This window comes from Canis lupus, chromosome 17 (assembly GCF_048164855.1).
Source record: "Canis lupus baileyi chromosome 17, mCanLup2.hap1, whole genome shotgun sequence".
NCBI lineage: Eukaryota > Metazoa > Chordata > Mammalia > Carnivora > Canidae > Canis > Canis lupus.
Window position 1 is genome coordinate 45,773,102 of NC_132854.1, and position 24,306 is coordinate 45,797,407.

At 37.0% G+C, this 24,306-nt stretch overlaps 1 protein-coding gene across 15 annotated transcripts in view; it reads left to right on the top strand.

Annotated features, from left to right (window-relative positions):
• DIAPH3 (diaphanous related formin 3) overlaps positions 1-24,306 on the top strand; it is a 508,438-nt gene that overhangs the window by 397,459 nt on the left and 86,673 nt on the right. Inside the window, exon 28 of one of the 15 annotated variants that reach the window (XM_072782862.1) lies at positions 5,042-5,085. The exons of the other annotated variants lie outside the window; for them this stretch is intronic. Coding sequence (XP_072638963.1) covers positions 5,042-5,070 — 29 coding nt within the window. The 3' untranslated portion in view covers positions 5,071-5,085. Of the gene's footprint in view, positions 1-5,041; positions 5,086-24,306 lie in introns of those variants that run through there. 15 annotated transcript variants of the gene reach the window in all.

A 24,306-nucleotide genomic window follows, 5' to 3' on the forward strand; every position in this document is an offset into this window, starting at 1 on the left:
AGAGAGAGACCCACATCCCAGCGGCACCTAACTGATTAAGGAAGGGGTAGCTGGAATATCACCTGGACTGGTGCTTATTTCCCAGGGGTTTTGGGTCATTAGGTAGCACCTTAACAGATCTGTAAGGATACTCATGACTAAACTTTGTCTACTCAATGCCAACAGAGCTATATAAAAAGAAACTCACCCAACCAACTAATTAACTTTTCTTCTAATCTATTTTAACACCAATTTTAACAGACTTTTTTTTTTCCACTGAATTTACCACATGCATCCATTTAATAAAAGCTATTGCAAAAATAAAGGTATTTGTATATTAGGATCACTGCTAAAATGGGTTTCTTTAAACTTTGAATTGATATATATATTTCTAGGTAGAATCTGAGGTGACTTACAACCAAAGGTATATAATATGCCTATAATTCTAAGAGAACACATATACTATAAGAAAACAGAAGAAAGTTAGCTCTTTTGCTTAGAGCCTGATTCTCCTCTTTAGCATGTATTAGAATCATGCAGGGGGCTCATCACAGTGCAGGTTGCTGGGCCCAACCCAGAGTTAGTAATTCAGTAGGTTTGAAGTGCTCATGAGAATTTGCATAACAAATCAATTCTCAGATGGTACTCATCCAGGAACTGCACTTTGAGTACCACAGGTCTAGATCATCTTGTTTCTGTTTGGAGTGTCTGGAATCATTATTGATATTGTGGGATTTTTATTAAATAGTTTGTAAGTCGTATATCTGATCATACATAATGATAGCTATGTTACTAGTTTCATAAGGCTGTTCATATGGATATAAAAGCTAGGATTGATTATATGTCCTGGTAGTTCTGAAACGTGGCTGCATTAGAAACACCTAGGGAGTTTTTAGTAACACCAACATGGAACCTTATCTCTATATAGTCTGATTTAATTGGTTGAGGACAGGGCCCAGGCATTATATTTTTTTAAAACTCTGCTTGTGATTCCTGAATGCAGCCAGCATTGTAAGCCACCGATGGAGAGAAAAACAGCCTATACTGCCAAAAGAGAGCGTATTTCTTTGTGGCTTGGGTTTTTGTTGTGGGCTTTTTTTTTTTTTTTTTTTTTTTTTTCCATCAGTGTGGCTAGCTACTTATTCCCATGTTTTACCTGTGTGATGTCTTCTTGGTTCTTAAGCACATGGTTTTGTTCTTTTCCTAATTGAACTTCAGCCAGTTTTTGATGAACCATTCCTCTAATCTATCAAGGTCATTTTATTTATTTATTTTTTTTAATTTTTATTTATTTATGATAGTCACAGAGAGAGAGAGAGAGAGGCAGAGACACAGGCAGAGGGAGAAGCAGGCTCCATGCACCGGGAGCCCGATGTGGGATTCGAACCCGGGTCTCCAGGATCACGCCCTGGGCCAAAGGCAGGCGCCAAACCGCTGCGCCACCCAGGGATCCCTATCAAGGTCATTTTAAATTCTATTTCTTTCTTCTAGAATGTTTAACCCCTGCCCAACTAAGTATCATCTGCAAGTTTAATGAGATTTTCAATTTCCTAATTGAGACTGTGCTCATTAAGTTTTAATATTTTATAGTTTTATTGCAAATTATTTCTACCATGTGGGTGATGCTACCTTGACTTTGCCCTGGTCATGCACATTTTCTTCATTATCATTGTACATTTATTTAGTGCTTAGAAGTTGTGTTAAGTTCTATGACTTCGAAATTGTTGAAAATAAATGCTGAATCTGATTTCATGTAGTTTTAACTCTAAGAATATATTAGCATAAGCTGCATGAGCAACACAATATACAAGCATATATATACAAAAATTGAACATTGATAATATAGTTCATAGGTCAGATGGACGTAATGAGCCTAACTATGGCTACATAGAAGAGTACCAGCTGCTACTTATTAGCTGTGTAACCTTGAGCAAATTTTGGTATCCATTAAGTAAGATCTTATTAATTCCTGCGTTGGTCTGTTGTGAGGATTTAAGTCAGATAACGCATAGAAAAATCTCAACGGAGCCTACCACATAACAACAGTTCAAATAAATGGTTGTGATTGAGAGTCAGTTAGTTGAAGAATTGATAGTAGAAGGTATTTTAGGTTTGGTTGGACAAGACTGATAATAATCCAAGTGACACAAGGATGACTGGTCTGGGATCTGCCTTATTTGTTGATGAATGAGACTCATCTTGGAACCTTTGATTTTTTTTTTACAAGTTTAGGCAGGTTTTTTGATAAACAGTTAAGATTTTCATTCTCTGTGTGCTGTGTTTCTTACTGGAAATATGCTTTTGTAGATGATTATAGCTACCAAGTGGCAGAGCCAGGATTCAAACTCAGGACTTCTATCTACAAATTGATAATTACTAACTGACAGAAACAAAGGGAAGAGATTGCCCCTGACAGAAGGAGTGAGGGGAGTGGGAATCTTTTTTTATAGAAATCAGATTCCCAAAAGCATAAAGTAGCCAGTATTTGACCACTTACTGTGTGTCAGACCTTGTTGATGGCATTATTTACATTGTTGCAAACTGAGACTTAGAAAGCTTAAGGAACTTGCCCCCAAATCATACAGCTGATAATGACAGAGCCAGGAAGTAGACCCAGATCTGTGACAGCAAACTCCATCTCTGAGTCACTTTCATAAATTGCCTATCTTTGGATGGAATCAGGAACTTACTTTTTCCTGGAGAAGATAACATTCAAAAATATCAGACTACAGAAAGATAAGGTAGAGACAGGAGTTCTGTTTAACATCCTAACTATATTGTGACAGAGTAAATGGGGAAAATCAGCTAAGGGATTTTTCTCTGGAGTTTAGCATGTATTTAAATTAGTTAAATGGCTAAAAAGTAAAGGTGTCCCAGAAGGAGGAGGCTGAAAATGGACCAAATGAGGGTTTATAGATTAGGAGGGGGCAGGGGGTGAGTTAGAAAGGTAGGCAATTTATATACTTCCTTTCTCCATTGATTTACTTAAAATAAGTAAACATCAAGGGTGATCTCTTTGAGCCCATAAAAGCTAACACTTTTTTTGGTGAAACACATTTTTATAGCACTCTACAGTTTTCAGAGTGCTCTCACATGCATTATTTTGTTTGATCTTAACATATTGGTGAGCACTTTTACAATTTTGCTTCTATTATCCTAAAATATCCATAAGTACAAGAAACATGTCTATACCCAATTGGATAGAAGCCACAACTGTACTGGAGTTTCTTTTCACATATCTTTTTAATGCACATATCTCATTATAAATGACAAGTTTAGTTATGATCAAAATTTAAATTTAGCTATTATTCAGAAAATAATGCCCATCGGGCAGTGTCATGGAAGATCTTTGCTTTTCTTCCCTCTCATTTTAACACCTTCTTTTTCGATCTCAAAAATCTCAATACTTTCACTGCTCAAACATGTTCAAAATGAAGTAATTTTCCTTGTATAATATAGTTTTGAATCCTAAAATATCAATTTGATTAAAAAAAAAACTTTTTCAGGTCTCCATTACTATAGCAATTGAAACCCTAAAAAAGACTTTATACTGCATTGCATTTTATCTGAAGTTTCATTATTTACAAAAACTTTTCATAAATTAGAATTGTATAAATGAATAGCTGGTGATTCATGAAAGAGTAGAAACCTCCCATAATGAATTTCCTGGAAAGTCTTCCAATCTTTGCCCTTTCTCATTAGATTACTTTAAAGTTAGACTTAGTCAAGTTTGTCTGTTTACAAAGAAGATAGAGTTTTTTTTCATTAGCCCTAAAATTCTTTTTTTGTTTTCTTTCACCAAGCTTGATTACCTTTAACCCAGGAGCTAAGTAATATGATATGCTCTTAACTATCCAGATAGCATTTAAAGAGCTGTAAAGTGGGATTATTTCTGCCAGGCAGTAAAATTCTTACCTTTCATTAATGGCTACTTCTAATAAAGTGTTTACTTTTTAAAGTAATCTTTTATGAAATGAAAATAAATATCTACATGAGTTATTAAGGGATACAATTTCTGTTCAGGCTATATGTATCTTTTCAAGCATTTTGTTCTGAAACTAGTCTAGCAAAGTGGTCAGGGAAGAGTTCAGTTCTCTGTTTTCACTCCCCCCACATTCCTATATAATTATTTAAGAAACTTGATCAAACTGAATGTCATTATGATCATCATATATACTACTGTCATTTTTTTTTCACTTAGACCTTTCCTGTTATAGAATCTGTACTTTTACTATTATTCTGAAAAGACTGCAGCTTTAAAATGACTACATTATTACTACTTGTGGTATAACTCCTAGAACATCCTTGAAGAAAATACTAGAGGGTAGACTTGGTTTCAAATTCCAGCTGTGCTCCTTTGATGCTGGCAGTTACTGAATCTCTCTGCAGCTTGGTTTCATCATCTGTGTATGGGCAGAAATTAGACCCACTTTTTAGTGAAAACGAAATGAAACAAGCCATGCAAAGCACTATGCATTCAATAAGTGTGAACTATTATTACTGATGATAACATTTGGCCCTGTGCTGACAAAGTTGATGGCTGGGAAAGAGACAATGCTCTGGAAATGTTTTGAGTTTTGGAAATTTTAGAAAAGAAGGAAAAGGAGATTGTCATCTGCCAAATTATTCCAGCTAGCCACATTGTCCTGGTGTTGCCTGAACATATCCCCCTTCTTGGCTCATTAAGAAATGCTCCCAGCTCAGATCTACAGAATGGCTTACATGACTAAGAGTGGCAATGATCCAATTATATAGCTTGACTGCAGAGGTGTTTAACGGTAACCAAGGTAGCTTATTTTTGTCATTTAGATTAATTTTTTCCATTTCACTTGTACTACCACCAAACAAATATCAAGATAATTTCATTTTTCTGCTTTGAAAGTTTATTTCAAAAACAGTATAATATTCTCCTGTTTGATTTTAAACAATATAGAAGACCTACAAGATTGTAGTTCTGATATAAATTGCTCAGATATTGTTGCTCTTTCTTTCCAACAATTACAGACATCTAGAGTTTGGCTGAATATCCAAGCATAAAGAAATGTGTGTTAATTTTTCACAGGTTGTATACATCTGTATCACGGCAACTGACTGAGGCAAAAAAATGGGTTTGTAAATAACACTTGTAGAAATAAAAGGGGCTGCTGCTTCTTAAGGTCAGTAATAGGAAAATCAAGTTAAGAGGAATCTAATTTAATCACTCTGATTATTTTACTGGATTTTAAAAGAATGGATCAATAACAGTATTTTGTTTCAGGCTATTAACAGCCAGAACCTTGGCTCCCAAAATTAAGAAATCAGTTCTTGTTAATTAAACCTAAATATGATGGCCGAGATCTTTGTGCCGTGAAGCGAGAGCCTGATTTCTGGCTATTTTGTTCAGTTCTTGGTATAATGCAGTACACTGTTCTCAGCCAAAGCCCCGTGTTGTCTGGGCAACTCCCGTTGCCATAGCAATGAAATTCTTTTGCGGGGAGCTGGGCGGATGCTAATTGTAGCCATTTGTTGTTCCTTCTGTCGATCCCTTAACTAGCACAGTTGTAGAGCAGCCAGAGACTCTGGGTGAACAGCACAGAGTGCCCCCAAAAGCATCACTGCTGAAGGCAACCGGCTGCTCTGCTTAAAAAATCATTTGAGCAGCCAACGGTGCTGACAGTGCCACTATGTGGGCAGAAGCGCAGCCTGACTCAGACCCTGACAACTGTTGATCTGGGACTAAGAGGGAAAGAGAAGACTGTTTAAAACCTGTTGAGAAGGTACTGATGACATGGAGATTAATTTGACACCAATCCCTCAGAGGTAGGTGCTAGGCATATCATAACAACTGTTTATCCAGGCTCAACTCAATACTAGAATGCCCAGAGGCTGTAGGAGACAGATCAATGGTTCTTCCCTTATTTCCATCTGAAACTGCGTTCCTGTGGCCTAAGGTAAAAATATTCATTCGGTTGAAAGCAACCAGGTGTAATTCGCCTAGGTATTGGATTCAGCCTGTATTGGTAACTCCCTCCTCAAATACCAGAAAGGAGCTGAAACTGAAAATCAACTTGGTGTAAATGAGAACAGGCACCCTTTGAAAAACAAAAGACAAAGTGACATCTACCGATCATATGGTCTTTCATGCTAGTTTATTTGAGAAAATGTTCTTAAACCTGGCATGCAGTAATTCATTGTAAAATCTAACCTAATTGCTACAGGTACTTGGGAAAATTATTATAAGGTGGAAGTACCATTATATTATTATATCATATCTCCCTTTAAAAAGTGTATTGACTCATAAAAACGGTCAAGTTCATGAGATTTTTAAAACCAGCTACTGTGTAAACATAGTAATAAATATCAAGGTGGTTTTTTTTAAGTATAAATTTAATGTACATGTCTCCTAACCGAGTAGACTAACAAAGGTGCATCCTGGCTGAAATGTTCTTAAAATTCAGAGGAACTGGTATCACACATTTGTTAGATTGAGCTGTTCTTTACTGTAGATTTATGTATGTTTGTATTCAGATAGTCGAAATTGGTCTAAAAGTGGCCCAATCATAACTACAGATTCCTCTTTTTATTGGAGAGCAGGGAAAGAAGGCCTTTCAGTTCAATATGGTTTTTTTCCTTGAAAGAACTCCATGTATATTTACTGTTTTTTATCCCGTGTCCTGCTTTTTCCAGGGAGATAGCCACCAGGGTATCTTTCAGTGCCCTGAAGAAATTAAGTTTCTGATGACAGTGATCATGAGTCATTAGTGTGCTTCAAACACTAAACAAATTAGTCCCATCTCATTGATTAAAATAGATACTCAACCCGTAAATTCCAAGGAGAAAAATCTTGAAATCGTTGAAATTTTCTAAGATCTTTTTGTTTTCTTTTTTCCTATTTTTTAATTAAGATGAAGTATCTATAAACTATGTAACAGATACTATTACTTAAGTATTATATGTATATCTTATTTGTGAGTTTTATATGAAAGATATCTTGGATATATTCCTTAATAAGCCCTATGGAATATAATTTTAATAGGTTGTTTTTATTATATTCTCAACTTTAAAATATTTGGCTCTACTCCTACAATACTATATTCCCAGCATGATAAATAAGAGAAATGCTCTAAAAGGTAAGAAATATTCTTAATTCCTCAGTCAAGAGAGATCAAATTACTGTCAAATTTATCACCAGTCATGGCTTCCAGCCTCCTCAAATGATGAGGTCGCCCATACGGTTCTGAGAACAAATGAAGTCTAAAATACCAATACAATGAGGCTGCACATTCATTTCTCCTTGGCAGGGAGAATTTGTGTTAACACAAAACTTAGCAGTAGACTGGATGATAACTGGCAGGATAAATTTCCATCATGATCAGGGCACAGTAGCCCTCTGGAGAAATAAGAGTAGACAGTCCATCTTCACTCTGCCAAAGTTCTTTTCCTTAATGGCCAGAGAAATGAAAGGGCTGAAACCTGAATATGGGATGAGGAGTGCTCTAATGTCAAGGAGTGTTCTGAAAGCACATAATATTAATATTAAACCTCATCAGGAAAGCAGCTCTTTGTGGTAACTCAGAGCCCCTCCTCCCCAACATTCTTCTAGGGGCAGACTCCTAATCATGGCTGATGGTGTTCCACAGCCTTCCAGGGTAAAAAGGTGCTGCCCAGTTTGTCTTACTGGATGGTTTGTAGACCTTTGCTTTTGGGGATGCAGCATGCCCACCATCTGGCTAGCTAAGCTCATCTGGACCAAGACAAACCAAAGCCTCCCCAAACAACCTCTAGTGGAAGGTGACAGCCCCTAGGCTTTTAGAATCAGATCACTTGACTGAAATGAGACTTATCCAAGGACTGTCACCTGGGAAGGAAGAGTTGACTGTGAGGAAAAGGCATCAATCCAGGGGCCAACTAGCTCTCTTGTCCTCAATCTGGTGTGGATAGTGAGATAGTCACTTCTTGAAATGAGGACAGTCACCCATTAATCAAATGTGCATCCATTGTAGGGTGTAACTCAAGAAAGCCAAGAGGAAATGTTGTCTGTCTGCTTATGAAGTTAGATTGTCCTCTTCTTTCAGCTTGAGATTCATTCGGAGGCAGGCCCCAGACAGGACCCGAGGTGGCTTAAAAGAATCACTCCACTGGGAAAATGAGAGAATGAGTAACCTGAAATTTAAAACTCTATTTTAGGGCAGCCCGGGTGATTCAGCAGTTTAGCGCCACCTTCAGCCCAGGGCGTGATCCTAGAGACCCGGGATCCAGTCCAGTGTTGGGCTTCCCTGCATGGAGCCTGCTTCTCCCTCTGCCTGTGTCTCTGCCTCTCTTTCTGTGTCTCTCATGAATAAATAAATACAATCTTTAAATAAAAAATAAAAAATAAAACTCTATTTTTAAAAATTCTATTTTAACCCAGGCTCAAAACACTCATTCTTTGTCCCTCCTCTTAAAGGAAGTTTGAAGGACCTGTGTCCCATTAGGTCAATGAACCATTCTACCAATGTGTACATGGAAGCAGGCTGGTTTTTAAATCTTGCTGCAAAATCCCTATCTTATGTGAATAGAAGACCCAGTCTCCCTTTATCTTTGCCACAGTCGAGTTTTCCCAGGATGTTACCTGGAAATCCCTCCCTGAGTACATATGCCTCAAAGACAGTCCTGACTGAATAATGGTGGTAATTTTTTCCCCTACATATTGGTGATTGGTGATATGGATCAACTTGTCAACCTGTTAGATTTTTTTTTAGTAGTTTGGTTCCCTTTTACAGTTATTTTCTCAATTATTTTCAGCCAAATAGGCCTTATTCACAATTTAGCAATATTTTTTAATTTTTCAATGTGCCCAGCATTAAACAATTTGCACCTAAGAAAACTGGTCCAAAGTTTTTCCATATACAAAGTGTGTGTGTATGTATATATACTTTTTATAACTTTGGGTGATGGTAGTTCAAGCTTTTAATTTTTAAAGCTTAGATTTATTTTTCCCTTGTCAGTCAGTGCCTGAAATGACTAGTGAGGGGTGAATGGGTGGCTCAGTCAGTTAAGCATCCAACTCTTGATATCCACTCAGGTATTGATCTCAAGGCTGTGAGTTCAAGCTCTGCATTCAGAAATAAATAAATAAAAAGACCAGGGAAGCCAGAAGCTGACACTATTTAAATTATACATAATGAGAAAAACTCTGTCCCAAACCTTACTGTGTGTCATAATCAAGTGGGCAATTTCTTTAAAAAATAGTTTTATGTACCTCATTTAAGGCCTACTGAATTAAAACTCCTGAGGGTAAGAAGCTTTTAAACAAATTTCTCCAAAAGTTATTATGTGTAGCTGAGATGTCTCTGGTTGGAAAAAAGAGCATTTTGGAAATGGTCTAGAGTAATATTACTCACCTTTTAATGCCAGGTTTCAGTGGGAAAACAAAGCTTAAAATCTTGATATCAGTTCCAGATATATTCAAAAGAAACTAATTTATATTTTTCTTTTTAATTCTTTATTGATATTTTTCTCTTTAAAAGGAAAATATTTCATATATTTGAATATGAAAGATATCTGCAGTAAAACGTGTTAAGTTAATCATGTAAGTATTAGTGACTAAAAGTAAATTTAGAGTATAAGTAATATAGAACATAGACAGAATTGCTCTTTTTACAATGTAAAGATTTGTTTTTTTAACCCTGAAGTGCAAAAAAAAAAAAAAAAGAAAGAAAGAAAGAAAAGAAAAAAGAAAAGAAAAGAAAAGAAAAGAAAGAAAAGAAAAGAAAAGAAAAGAAAGAAAAGAAAAGAAAGGATCCCTGGGTGGCGCAGCGATTTAGCGCCTGCCTTTGGCCCAGGGCGCGATCCTGGAGACCCGGGATCGAATCCCACGTCGGGCTCCCGGTGCATGGAGCCTGCTTCTCCCTCTGCCTGTGTCTCTGCCTCTCTCTCTCTCTCTCTCTCTCTCTGTGACTATCATAAATAAATAAATAAAAATTTAAAAAAAAAAAAAAAAGAAAGAAAAGAAAAAAAAATGCCATTGCATGAACCGGTGCTTGGAAAGATTTGTTTTCCATCCATATCCTTCCAAACTATTTACTTAGAGCTTGAAACATAGTTTCAACAGTAATGAAAACTATCAAGCAGAGCATATATAATTGGCTAAAATTTAATTAGAAAATTTGTTTGAAAAATAGTTTTTAGAAAATCCTAAAATGTGCATTGATACATGCAGTCATTTTTTATCAGTTTGCTAGTGACAGGTCCCCTAGACCTAACGATTCTAGGTCCAGCCTGCTCTCCCTTTGCTAACAGCAACTCATTGTTCCAGTAAAGTCTGGGCTGCTGGTTAGTGGGATTATAATTAAGGCCAATTTAATTTTTTTATAATAAATTTATTTTTTATTGGTGTTCAATTTACCAACATACAGAATAACCCCCAGTGCCTGTCACCCATTCACTCCCACCCCCCGCCCTCCTCCCCTTCCACCACCCCTAGTTCGTTTCCCAGAGTTAGGAGTCTTTATGTTCTGTCTCCCTTTCTGATATTTCCCACACATTTCTTCTCCCTTCCCTTATATTCCCTTTCACTATTATTTATATTCCCCAAATGAATGAGAACATATAATGTTTGTCCTTCTCCGATTGACTTACTTCACTCAGCATAATACCCTCCAGTTCCATCCACGTTGAAGCAAATGGTGGGTATTTGTCGTTTCTAATGGCTGAGGAATCCATTGTATACATAGACCACATCTTCTTTATCCATTCATCTTTCGATGGACACCGAGGCTCCTTCCACAGTTTGGCTATTGTGGCCATTGCTGCTAGAAACATCGGGGTGCAGGTGTCCCTGCGTTTCATTGCATCTGTGTCTTTGGGGTAAATCCCCAACAGTGCAATTGCTGGGTCGTAGGGCAGGTCTATTTTTAACTCTTTGAGGAACCTCCACACAGTTTTCCAGAGTGGCTGCACCAGTTCACATTCCCACCAACAGTGTAAGAGGGTTCCCTTTTCTCCGCATCCTCTCCAACATTTGTTGTTTCCTGCCTTGTTAATTTTCCTCATTCTCACTGGTGTGAGGTGGTATCTCATGGTGGTTTTGATTTGTGTTTCCCTGATGGCAAGTGATGCAGAGCATTTTCTCATGTGCATGTTGGCCATGTCTATGTCTTCCTCTGTGAGATTTCTCTTCATGTCTTTTGCCCATTTCATGATTGGATTGTTTGTTTCTTTGCTGTTGAGTTTAAGAAGTTTTTTATAGATCTTGGAAACTAGCCCTTTATCTGATATGTCATTTGCAAATATCTTCTCCCATTCTGTAGGTTGTCTTTGAGTTTTGCTGACTGTATCCTTTGCTGTGCAAAAGCTTCTTATCTTGATGAAGTCCCAATAGTTCATTTTTGCTTTTGTTTCTTTTGCCTTCGTGGATGTATCTTACAAGAAGTTACCATGGCCGAGTTCAAAAAGGGTGTTGTCTGTGTTCTCCTCTAGGATTTTGATGGAATCTTGTCTCACATTTAGATCTTTCATCCATTTTGAGTTTATCTTTGTGTATGGTGAAAGAGAGTGGTCTAGTTTCATTCTTCTGCATGTGGATGTCCAATTTTCCCAGCACCATTTATTGAAGAGACTGTCTTTCTTCCAGTGGATAGTCTTTCCTCCTTTATCGAATATTAGTTGACCATAAAGTTCAGGGTCCGCTTCTGGGTTCTCTATTCTGTTCCATTGATCTATGTGTCTGTTTTTGTGCCAGTACCACTCTGTCTTGATGACCACAGCTTTGTAGTACAACCTGAAATCTGGCATTGTGATGCCCCCAGATATGGTTTTCTTTTTTAAAATTCCCCTGGCTATTCGGGGTCTTTTCTGATTCCACACAAATCTTAAAATAATTTGTTCTAACTCTCTGAAGAAAGTCCATGGTATTTTGATAGGGATTGCATTAAACGTGTAAATTGCCCTGGGTATCTTGACATTTTCACAATATTAATTCTGCCAATCCATGAGCATGGAATATTTTTCCATCTCTTTGTGTCTTCCTCAATTTCTTTCAGAAGTGTTCTATAGTTTTTAGGGTATAGATCCTTTACCTCTTTGGTGAGGTTTATTCCTAGGTATCTTATGCTTTTGGGTGAAATTATAAATGGGATTGACTCCTTAATTTCAAGGCCAATTTAACCCGTATTTAGATGTGCAGCCTTGTTTCACCAGATATGTTACATGCCCTTGGGAACTAGCAACCATGGGCTCGCAGGTAATTCTCTTGAGCAAGTAATAGCTCTCTGGCACACACCAGCCATTAGTGCATATATCTTTCTTCCATTCCCTAAAATCATGAGAGAAGTCCACATCCTAAACTCACTTGATTATGATACTTCTAAGAAATTTTGTTCCCCCGCTATTGGAAGTACCCTCTCCAGATACACCAGAAGAAATCGCTAAACTTTTGGCATTCTCTTTTTAAAAGATAGCTAACCTCCAGGTTAAACAATCTTCACACTTGAAGTAGTATTGGTTCCTGCCATGTTGGATTTTGGTCTCCCTTCTATTTTGCCTTCTCTTTCACTTTCTTAGCTTTGTTCTTGTAAAACGTGCTGACAAACCTCAGGCTGTGTGTTAAAGCTGGAGGAAAAAGAAAGACAAAAAAGTAACTAAGTTTTAAAATACTTCCTTCCTGGCAGGCTAAAGTTGTCAGTTCTTATGACAGCAGCTACTTCAAGAAACCTTTCTAGAACAAAAAGGCTTTGAGTTTTACAAGTTGTCCATAAACTCCACACTAGTCATTCCTAACTAAAATGCCACAGTCCTTCCACACCTCGGGTCATTCCCTCTGATTTAGATTCTTTTCCTTCCTTGTTGCAGGCACACTCTTAGTTTCAGACTTGTCTTTTCAGATGTCACCTTCCAGCCCCACTCTTCCCCTAAGAATGATAATCCCTGCTGCTTGGGGCTGCAATACTAAGTTTGGTCTCCATGATCACTTGGTAAGTTGTTGTAGTTGTCTCTCTTGCTGGAATGTGAGCTGAAGGCAGAAGAAGAGGAACCGTCTTTATCTTTGGTTCTTTGATGCCTAGTAGAGTGCCCAGCAGGTAATATGTATTAAATGAGTTTGTTGGTTATTATTTCTGCCCACACATTGTCCTCTGTCCCTAATGTCAGGGATGAGAGAGTATCTGACCGCATTGTATGTATGGAGGTCTCCATCCTTGGATTCCCCACAAGAAGATTTACAGGGGGATCTGTGCTCAGATTAAAGACAGCCAGAAGGAAAGCAGCTTATTAAGGTGAAAGTACATTCTCAAGATGGGAGAGCAGACGGGTTCTGAGAAGTGGAACCAGCCCCTATGTTGTTTGGAATTGGATATTACTGGGTTTCTCTGGGTTGGGAGGAGCTGTGATGTTCAGTGGGCTGAGCTCTAATGGAAGCTCCTTCCACTCCTTTGGGAAGCTCCTCCAAAGGGAGTTTTTGACTCTGCAAGGTTTATACCAGAACCTTCATGTCAGCCTTTGGTATGGGGGAAGGGGGGAGGTCTTACTGTCCCTGCCTCCAGCTACCTCTCTTCTCCATCATTCCTCCCTTCTAGGATTTGGGACTCTGCCTCAGGGCGCCCCTTTCAGCTGTTCACATCTAGCTTCTGCCTATTACTAAAACCATTTTTTCAGATGATTGATATCATCAGTCTAAATATTGGATGTTACATCTTCATCTGGTATTGGACTTACTCCTAATCATTTTATTTTATTTTATTTTATTTTATTTTATTTTATTTTATTTTATTTTATTTTTTACTCATAATCATTTTAAAAGTTGAGTTTTTACTTTTGGTTGTTTGAGGTTTTTTTTAAATTGAATTATTACATACAGAAAATGCACTAATCATAAGTGTGTATATAGTTCAATGTATTTTCACAAAATGAATTCACATGTAACCAGCACTCATATAGTATTTCAGTAGTATAGAAGTTACCAGGAACAATAAAGAAATGGATCCATTTATAAATTCAGTGTAAGAAGAGTATGGTCCACCACCATTTTACTTAATTGTCTGTGTGCAAGCCCATGTATATTTTGAGAGGAGGAAGTGACAGTGATGCCTGTGGTATACAACCTTTTCCTTCTATTAAAGTGCTTTTTTATTCTCCCTGTTGCAGTCCCTTGGCAATTTCAAAGGAAATTGAATTTAAATATGCTTTTCTAGCTGCATTTAAATGTATGTAAATGGATTGTAAATAAAAACTTTAAAGGAAATGAAAATGCTTTACAAATATCTCATTAATTCCCCAAGCATCCTTACATGACTGTGAAAAAGACAGTTGTCATAGAATCAAAAGGCTAGAAGGGACCCTTCAGTAGATCTATGAATAGCCATTACAGAAAGTTAATTGGCCACTTTTTCTGAAGTGTTCAGAAAAGAATACTTCATTTTTTTTTTTTTTTTTTGACCGTCCTCAGTTTGGGATGTCTTGCAGACCTCCTAAGGGTTAAGGCAAGGGTGAGCATGTTCTCTCCATGGGTGATCATCCCTCAGATACCCCAACAGGATGCTTCTTATCCCAACAAGTTCCTCTTATCTTACCTCCTAACTCCAATCCAACATGTTCTTTATTTGTTCCCCACCCAAGAGACCTCCTCCTCCCTGACTCACTACCACCACCACAACACATTCATACCGCCTTGGTCACCAGTACGGTTTTTCCATTCCATGAGGTTGGGTAAGCCTGGCCTTCCCTCTGAGTGCTGCTGCCTTCTTTCTGTCCATAGTACTTTCTAACACTTCTACTGCAGTAGTTCACACTCCTTTCCTCCAGTGTCCCCCCAATCCAATTCATTCCTTCATACTGCTACTATTAAAGAGATCATCCAAAAGTACAAGTGTTTTCCTGCTTTGTGTAAATCCTAGTAGTTTCCAATATAAATTCCCCAGTGACCCCTTGGGTTTCTCCCCAGGCTCGTCTTTGTATATGCCATCATTAGATTCCACCACTTGGCTGTACTTGGCCATTTGTAGTTCCCACTGTGACTCAACACTTTTCAATATGTACAATTCTTTCATCATTTAGGAATGTTGCCCCTGTAAGTCACATTCCAACATTTCATTAGGATTAAGAATGTTAATCTTGGGGCCCCTGGGTGGCTCAGTCTGTTGAATGTTTCTTGAATTCAGCTCAGGTCATGATCTCAGGGTCATGGGATTAGGCCCAGAGTGGGGCTCCACACTCAGTGCAGAGTCTACTTGTCCCTCTCCCTCCCCACCTGCCCCCCTCCCCTCACACTAGAACTCTCTCTCTCTCTCTCTCTCACTCAAATAAATAAAATCTTAAAGAATGTTAATCTTCATCAACATTATGATAATTTACATTAAGAGTTATTAATGCTCTCTTTGAGAACATCCACCCCCCCAAATCTGTCATTTCTTCAATTTTAATGAGTCTTGTTATAATTCATGAAAGGTGAATTGTCAAAGCTGCTTAAATATAAACATAAAATGTGATAGAATAAAGTAGAAACATGACCTACTGTGTAGATATGTCTTGATCTGTTCTTTTTATACATTCCTTTTCTCTTTTTATCTCTTCCTTTTAGCAGCATCTATGCTTAGATCACATGCTGGTCTTTTGAGATTACTACTCATTCATGGATTGCTGAAAATAGTATGGGGAGGAATTGAGACGGGTGGGTGGTGAGAGCAAGTTTGTATAATAATCTCAAACTGAGATTCAGATTGCTTCAAATATTTTCTTTTTGTTGCCCTCGGTCTTCTCATACTTTTCAGTGTTCAAGTAGTTGTAGCACTTACTAGCTAGTGCCTCTTAAGTCACAGACTATTTGTGATTGAGCCTAGTGGGCTCACTTCTTTACCTATAGCTTTCTTCCTTGGTTAGGAGGGTGTATGTCACTATTACTTCTCCTTCAACCCCATATCCTGCACCATACTGCAGGGTGAATCTGCTCTCCCTTCCCTCAGTTGGCCGTCTAATCACATGCCTTCCAGACTGAAACCTTTAGAAAATCTGTATTTTGCTGAAAATCAACAGAGTATGTATCAGCAATTAGCATCCCCGACTTGGGTGTTTTGCAGATATGCCTCTCAGTACATTATGATCCTTCCCATTTTTCACTGAAAATTGAGGGATTTTCACATTTTTACTTAACCCATTTTCTGATTTTAGTTTTAATAATTATGGATTTGTTATTTCATTGTTGAACTTTTTACTGAAATATTACATACATGCAGATAAATGCATAAATTGCAAAAGCATATAGTCCATATATTTTTTCAAAATGCACACAGCTATGTAACCCTACCCAAACCAACAAATAGCACATCACCAACACCTCCAGAGGCACCATTTTTTTTTGTCTTTTCCCAGTCACTAACTTCTCTTATTCCTCACCTCATCTCCCAGTGATAACCATTCTGTGCATTTTAGAACCATCAGTTCTTTTGCTTGTTTAGTAACTTCATATAGATTAGTAACACAGTCTGTTCTCTTTGGAAGTTGCCTTCTTTCACTCAACCTGCTAGTTTCAATCATAATGTTGCATAGAACAATTGTTGGCTAGTTCTTTCTGCTGTCTAATGTTCCATTATTTGAATAGTGTCTAATTTACCCAACCTGCTGTTGAAGTGCATCTCGTTTGTTTCCCATTTAGAGCTGTTCTGAACAGCGCTACTCTCAACATTTTCAAACATGCCTTTCAGTGAACATAATTTGGCATTTCTGTTGAGTGTCCACATATGAGGGGAATTGCCGGGTCTTAGTATGTGCTTATGTTTCACTTACATGAATACTACCAGAAGATGTTCCAAGGAAATCTTAACCAATTTTGCATCCATCAGCAGTGAATGAGATAACAGTTGTTTCATGTTCTCAGTAACACTTGGTATCACCAGTGTTTTAAAGTTCTTTTTTCAGCCATTTTGCTGATATATATGGTATTACACTGGAGCTTTAACTTGTATTTCCTTTAATTTGTAACCTCTTTTTTGAAGTGTCATGATTAAAGTCTTTCTCCAGTTTTCTAATGAATTGTCTTTTTCTTATTAATTTGAGGAGTTCTCAATACATTCTGGATCCAGGTTCTTTAGTGGATATTCTGTAATGCAAATAACTTCTTCCTCTCTGTAGCTGTCCTTTTCACTTTTTCCTTGGTGCTTTTATGAACACCTTAATTTTAATGTATTTCAGTTAATTAACCCTTCTTTTTATGGTTATCACTTGTAGTGTCCTATTTAAGAAATCTTTGCCTGTCTCAAGGTCATGACTATATTCTGTTTTCTTCAAAAGTTTTTTTTTTTTTCAACCTTCCATATTTAGTACTATTATCAAGAATATAGGAGTTTGGGGGCACCTGAGTGGTGCATTTGGTTAAGCATCCCACTCTTGGTTTTGGCCCAGGTCCTGAGATCAAGCCTATGTTTGGCTCCTTGCTCAGCTCAGTGGCTCTTAACACCTTCTCTCTCCTTCCTTTTCCTTCTTCCTTTCCCTCTCTCTCCTGCCCATGCTCACATATGTTCTCTTTCTTTCTCTAAAATAATAAAAAAAATTAATACAGGATTTTAATTTTCTATTGTTTACAATTTTATCCTGTATTTTTCATCATTTTTTCTTATATAAAGATTTTATTTCTTTATTCATGAGAGACAGAGGCAGAGACATAGAAGGAGAAGCAGGCTCCCTGTGGGGAGCCCGATGCGGGACTCAATCCCCAGGATCACACCCTGAGTCTAAGGCAGATTCTCAACCACTGAGCCACCCAGGCATCCCTCTCATATTTTTTTAACATATTTTTTATTTTGATGAAATATACATAACATAAAATTTATGTTATGTTTTGGCCGTTTTTAAAGTGTACGGTTCTGTGGCATTACATTCACATTGTTGTACAGCATCACCACTGTCCACCTCCAGAACTTTTTCATCGTCCACAATTAAAACTCTGTACTCATTAAACACTAATTCTCCATCTTAAATATTTTAAAGAATATTTTTAATACTTTCCACTTTTCTTGTAGCAAAGTTAACAATTCCAGATCTGAATACAAAAACATATTTAAAATCTTACTGTTTTTTTTTTTTTTTTTTTTTTTTTTCAGTTCTCAAGTGTGAAGTACAAGCTGTCAGGGAAGAATATAGCTTAAATATTTGAAAATGTTTTACTCTTTGTTTTATGTATTTTTAATTTGCTTTACATAATTTTGATTTAGCACTGTTATGTCGAAACTAAATAGAGGAGAGAGAAAAATATTCTTATGTCAATTTAAGGCTCTACTCATGATGAAAAAATAAGAAACTATGAACATGATTGGTATACAAGTAATTTCCACAGATATTTTTTTTCTATTTTAAAATCGTTTATGTTGAATAATATTCAAACAGGTTCGATTTTAGAACTTAAGAGACTTTATAAATGTTTACTATAAATGTATTAATTATACCTGAATTGGGCCATAGATCTTATTCTGGCATAAAGTCTTTATTATCTGTCTACCTAATAATTTTTAACTTAAGATTATATAAATAATTTAGTATTATGGAGTGGAATGTACCTCTGAAAACATAGCATTTTGCCACTCTTTCGCTCATTAGCAGTACTTCCAGCTTTACCTTCCATTGGTATTTTTCTCCCTGAAACACTTAAATCTGTAATATTTTTATTATGTAGATATAAGAAATTCAAGTATAATAGCAGAAGTGCTACTAGGATATGTTTTTTTCATTCCTCTTTATACATGTTTACTTACATTTTCTCTTTGTATATTTTTTTCCCCCACATATACCTCCCAAAATATCCCTGTAATGTCAATAAATTCAAGAAAAACACCTCTGTATAGATTTCCTCTTTCTTAACTACCCTATTCTTTGTACCTTGTATCCGTTCTCTTTCTTTTAAAGAGCACCTGCTTCATTTTAAAGTTTTCTTTAAGTTGATCATATTTGTCTCATCAGGGGTGGCAGCTTATTAAACTGTAAAAATGATCTGTTACTCGCTGGAGAGTGGGACACAGGAAATAACTAGCCGCCTTGCTTTCCTGCAATTCCAGGTCAGCCCTTGTTGACCAAACCTGCTCCTCATCCCCATGGCTTATTTTCTTTTCCAAGCCTTGGGCATGGATTCCTTGAGCTACTCCGCTGTTCTCAAACTTGTTTGAGAAAATGCCCTCCATATTCTCAGGGAACACCTTCTCCATTCATCTTCTTGCTCCCCCATGCCCTGTACCTCATTCTCTTAATATAGTGTGAAGAACAACAGGAGAGGAATAACTAATTTAGGTCAAATGATTTTAACATGTAAAAGAAAAGTAGATGAGCTATTTAATTCTAGCTCATTGTAAGTTTCTTGATCCTTTATATACAAAATTGTTGAAGGTTTTCTCAAGATACCTAAGCTAGAATTTAAGTTGATTTTATTCTCCTCCATAGCATTTTTAGTCACTCCTTTACATGTCCACTGTTTGCTATTTATACGAGCTGTGGAAGGCCTTGGTGCACAATGTTACACTTAGCATGGGAGAAATCCCAGCACACGGGTTACTTAAATGTCATCAGGACAATCATTACAATTAGTATTAGCAGTTATCATTTACGGAGCAGTCTATTTGGCAAACACTGTGTACTTAACTCTCACAGTGGTCCGATAAAGCAAGATAAACTATTCCTATTTCCAAGGTAGAGAGAGGTGAAATCATTTGTATTTGGTCTCATATGTAGAGTACAGTGGAGGTGAATTGACACTCAGATCTTTCTGACTCCAAAACCGCTATTTCTTAAGTTCTGTGTTTAAAATGTTCCTGAATGATGCTTAGACAAAAATATATTTTCCAAGGAATTAAGGAAACAATATTCTGAAAGAATTCTGCAACCTACCCTTGAGTAGGTAGGGAAGGTGGGCATATACATGGTATCAAAAATATGAATGTTGCAGGTCTGCTAAAGTGTCATGATTGGTAGTCAATACAGCCTTGTGTATTTTCTGGTGTTCTCCATTGCATTTTGTAGTGCTTAACCAGAGTCACTGTAGCACTGTAGTAAAAGGACATGCATTGGCATAAGAAGACCTGGGTTCAAATTCCAGATTTGGTATTAATTTTAATTTTATTATGTCTGTGTCCTTTTCTTTAAAATCCATAAATGAATGTAGTCTGTAGGTACTCAGTTCTGTATTTAAAAGCTTTTTGCAGAACACCCGACCCAAAGTAATATTTATAAACATGAATGAGCATGGAGGCTATTGTACTTCTGATGCCACCAGTACTGGTGGTATTGTCATTGATCCTCTAAACAACACTGTGAGGCACACATGTTGATATTAGTATTCCCAAGCAATGAATGAAGAAAGGGTAGTCAACAGTAGTTAACTGACCAGCTCACGTTACCCCATACAGAATAAAGAATTTTATTTTTCCATCTGATGTGGTTTTTCTACTATATCATGCAGCCTCCAACATTTCAGTATTAGATTGCTAAATACATTCAAGATCCAAATTACAATTCAGTAAGTGAAGTGTGGTTAGTTTATTTTATACGGCATGTTATTCTACAGGATCACATTCTTAACAAAATGCAAATTCAAAACTTCAAATCCGTATACTAATCCCTCTACTAACAGTTGTTAATTTTGATACTTTGGACCCTGAGCCTGAGGGATAGATCTTTACTGCATGGTCAGGAGAGACAAAAGGCTGCTAAGGAGCGTCTTAACCCTGCCTCTGAAACATTCTTACTTCATGAAATTATATTACTTCCGTGCTGTTAAAAAATGGAAAAAAAGAAAGGCATCATGAAATGAAAAGCCATTGGTTGTTAAACATGTAAACACAGTCAGATTTTGGTGGACAGATGATATGTTGGTGAAAATACCCCAATAGACAAAGAGGCATATAGGTAATATGTACGTGGTCAAACCAAGTTTTTAAAATTTAGAAAGGTACATTTTGAGTCAGTCTGTAACTGCTCTTGGAAGAGAGGCGGAACGGACTTGATCCACAGAATTCCCTTTTGGGTGCTGCAAGCCATTATCTAAAGGACTAGATTTTTAAAGTGGTGCCACTTTTAAAATATCTTCATGGATTAATAGGATTATAGCATTTAATCATGTAATGTTGAGGAATATGTTCTCGTGTGCATATTTTCTTCTTGCTAGTCTTAGTATATAACAGTAGGTCAAATCTATCTTGACCTAGACATAATAGCTTCACCTAGACCTAGACCTGCCTCACACAATAGACCTTTTCTCCCCCAGGAAAAATGGAAGGGAAGAAGGAAGCTAAAGAGAATCTGACCATTCTTAAGCAACTTAGGCACTGTTGTGGCTACTCAATAGCATGCTCTGGGCAATGCGTAAAGCCCAGTCTGTGTAGAGGCTGCCCTGCTGAGCCCTCCTTCTCCTGCAGCAAGCCATCCCTGGTTCCCCCACCCCATTCACCTGTACCTGCTTACTCCTGTGGTGCCCTCACTTTAGCAGGACACCTTCATGACCAGGATCTTTATTTAAAATGACCTCAGACCATTATTGCCGGGATTTCACTCTGGTCAGGGAATTCTATAAATCAGGTAATTTTGCGTTTTAAATGAAGAAGGTAGATCTTGTCTATTTCTGAGGATGGCAGCTAACTTGGAAGGTGTTTTGAAGGTGAGAATTTGTTTATAAAGAGTGAGAGTACTATTTAACGATCATCTACCATATGCCCAATGTTTTCTTATACAGGTTCATTCATTTTGAACTCAAGTCCGTCTTTTTGGGGTGAATCCATTTTTTCAGATGAGAAAGAGGTGGAGTTAGAGCAACTTACCCAAGGTCGCCCAGCTTGCTAGCTGAATTGAGATTAAAATTGAGCTTTGAAGCACACACCTATTGGGGTTTGGAACTGTAGTATGGTTACTGCCATAGTTACTGTGATGTTCTTTTTATATGCCATGGCTGGCATGCCACCTCCTTGGTTTTGTTGTCTGCGTTATCTGTTGCCTCAGTGTGTGAGCTTCATTCCTTTTTCTATGTGTAATTCTTATCTTAGCATACACTATATAGTAGGTTTTCAATAATAAGAATAGGTGAGTACGTGATAAATGAACACACAAAGAATATAGGCTTTAAAATCAAGCAGAACTGACTTCAAGTACAGTTGGATGGACTCTATGCCTATTTTCTACATTGAAATAAAATCGCCATTTTAGAGTTTTAAGGAGCCGATGAAATCATGTATACAAAAGCCCTGTGAGTGCCTTATACAAAGTAGATGCTTAGTGTGTTTCTTCCCTTTCTGTCCCCTCTCCCCCTGTATAAATGCTTCATGTTATTATGAATTATCTTTGTTTTACTCTTACTGCACAAGATCCCTGCAAGACTCATTCATTCCAGCTTATGTTAGTATGCTACCTAATATGATATCAAATGTAGCCAAATATTTTATTAAGTATTTTTTGATGTCAAAAATTGCATAGTAAGGTGTTAAAGATTCTCAAAGTGTTTTCCAAGTTATGCAAAGTAGATCAGTGTTATTTTCTTTCCCTGCAAATGACCAAGGTGTTATTCATTTCTGTAAGATACAGTGAACTGGTCTCATCCATATGTAGCTTTTTCAGAAAATTGTCTATTTTCATATCTGCAAAGTATGTCCTTCTGCATGCAGTTAATATTAAGTGCTGATTGATTAATGCTTATAATAATGTATTGAGTTTTTACTTCATTTTTGCAATGACTTTCCCAAATAGTAAAATAAAATCCTCTTTTTTGAGATATTTTGAAATAGTCCGCTAAAATCATGCCATTAAACTTGAAATAATCTGAAAATAAAGGTCATCTTCCTCTACTAAATGTAACATCATCACAGGATTCCAGAGTGTACAGTTTTGTCTTTCAAAGTTTTAGAGATGTCTTAGGCGTTTGGAAATCGAATTAAACAATAGAAACGTTGAGTAGTATTAAATTATGTGATTACTTACATGTAATATCAGATACTTCAAGGAATAAACTTTTGGCATTAATATTCTTTAATAGTTACATTTTCAAAATTTGAAAATAAAGTGAGACTACATGGGCTAAGAGTGGCCAGCCCCTTTCTGCAGGGTGGAATTGCTATTGATTTATGACAAATGCCAGTAAGAGCAGGCAGGGACTGGCTTGTTGCTGTCAGATGAGAACTGAAAGCAGATAGGTTTTGTTATCAATCACTGGTTGTCGGTGTAAGACAGCAAGGGCTGTTATAATTGATTTGATGGCTTCGAATGACTTGAGCTTTAGTAGCCAAAGCGGATTGTGGCAACTCAGCCATGCAAGACATTGACATGAAGAGGAAGTGACACGACTCCTTGGAGGCAAAGTCAGATGGTTTCAAGGGGCAAATTTACTCACCAATTCAATAATTCATAAACTTTAACTTTTGATATGAGATGATGTTGATGAGCCAAAAAGAAAATCCTGTTTTTGCTTTTAACAAGCTTTAAGATGCTTTTTGTTGAATTAGACTAGTCTTGTGTGTTTTTTCACCCCCAAGACTCTGTTGTCCATAAATAATACTTAATATATTTATTTTCACGCAGAACACCACATTATTTGGGTCATTTTCATGACTAAGCCATTTGATGGGAGTGTGAGTTTCAAAGGGAAACAGCAAAAGGGTTATTCTAAGAACCAGATATCTACTTCCTTACATGACCTTGATTCTTAAGTTGGGTTTGATTAAATCAAGCAGTTTCAGGAATGAACATAATAAAAGGTTAGAGTTAATGGAGTGTATCATGACTCACCATTGCCTAAGTCAGACCAGATTTCTGAATGTGTGTATCTTTCAGTCAAGTGAACATACAAGGGTAGCAGTGTGTATGTAGTAGTAACTTGGTCTCCGTTATCAAAGTTTTCTGAAATAAAATGGATTCTGACTGGGCCAGAAAAGGAAAAGGTTTCCTCTCAAGTTTTACTGACTTGCATTGGCTCCCTAGAGTACTGGCTTTGGGAAAGGTTCAGGTGGAAAGAACACTGCTCTGCTCATTTAGTGATGTCTCTGATGGTCCTGTATAGGGAAATGACATGCTGTATCCCACGCATTTGTCTCCTCTGAACAGCACTAGGACTTTAACCTGTTAAGATTGAAAGTGAAAGGAGATTAGAATGAACATGAGCTTAGGGTTTTCTTCTTCTGAGCAAACGTATGTCTGAAACCTAAGGACTGTAATTCTGAAGGCATAGAAGACTTAAGTATAATTAAACCCTCCTATTTTGAATATCCTTCAAATGTTATCTGTAATGAATTCATCAAGTTTATATATTTTCTTTTGATAAAGACTTCTCCCAGAAACCTTCCAGGGTATTTTTATTTCAAACTTTAGAATAAGATGATAGGACACACTAGTTACACTACCTTTTCAACAGAAGATTTT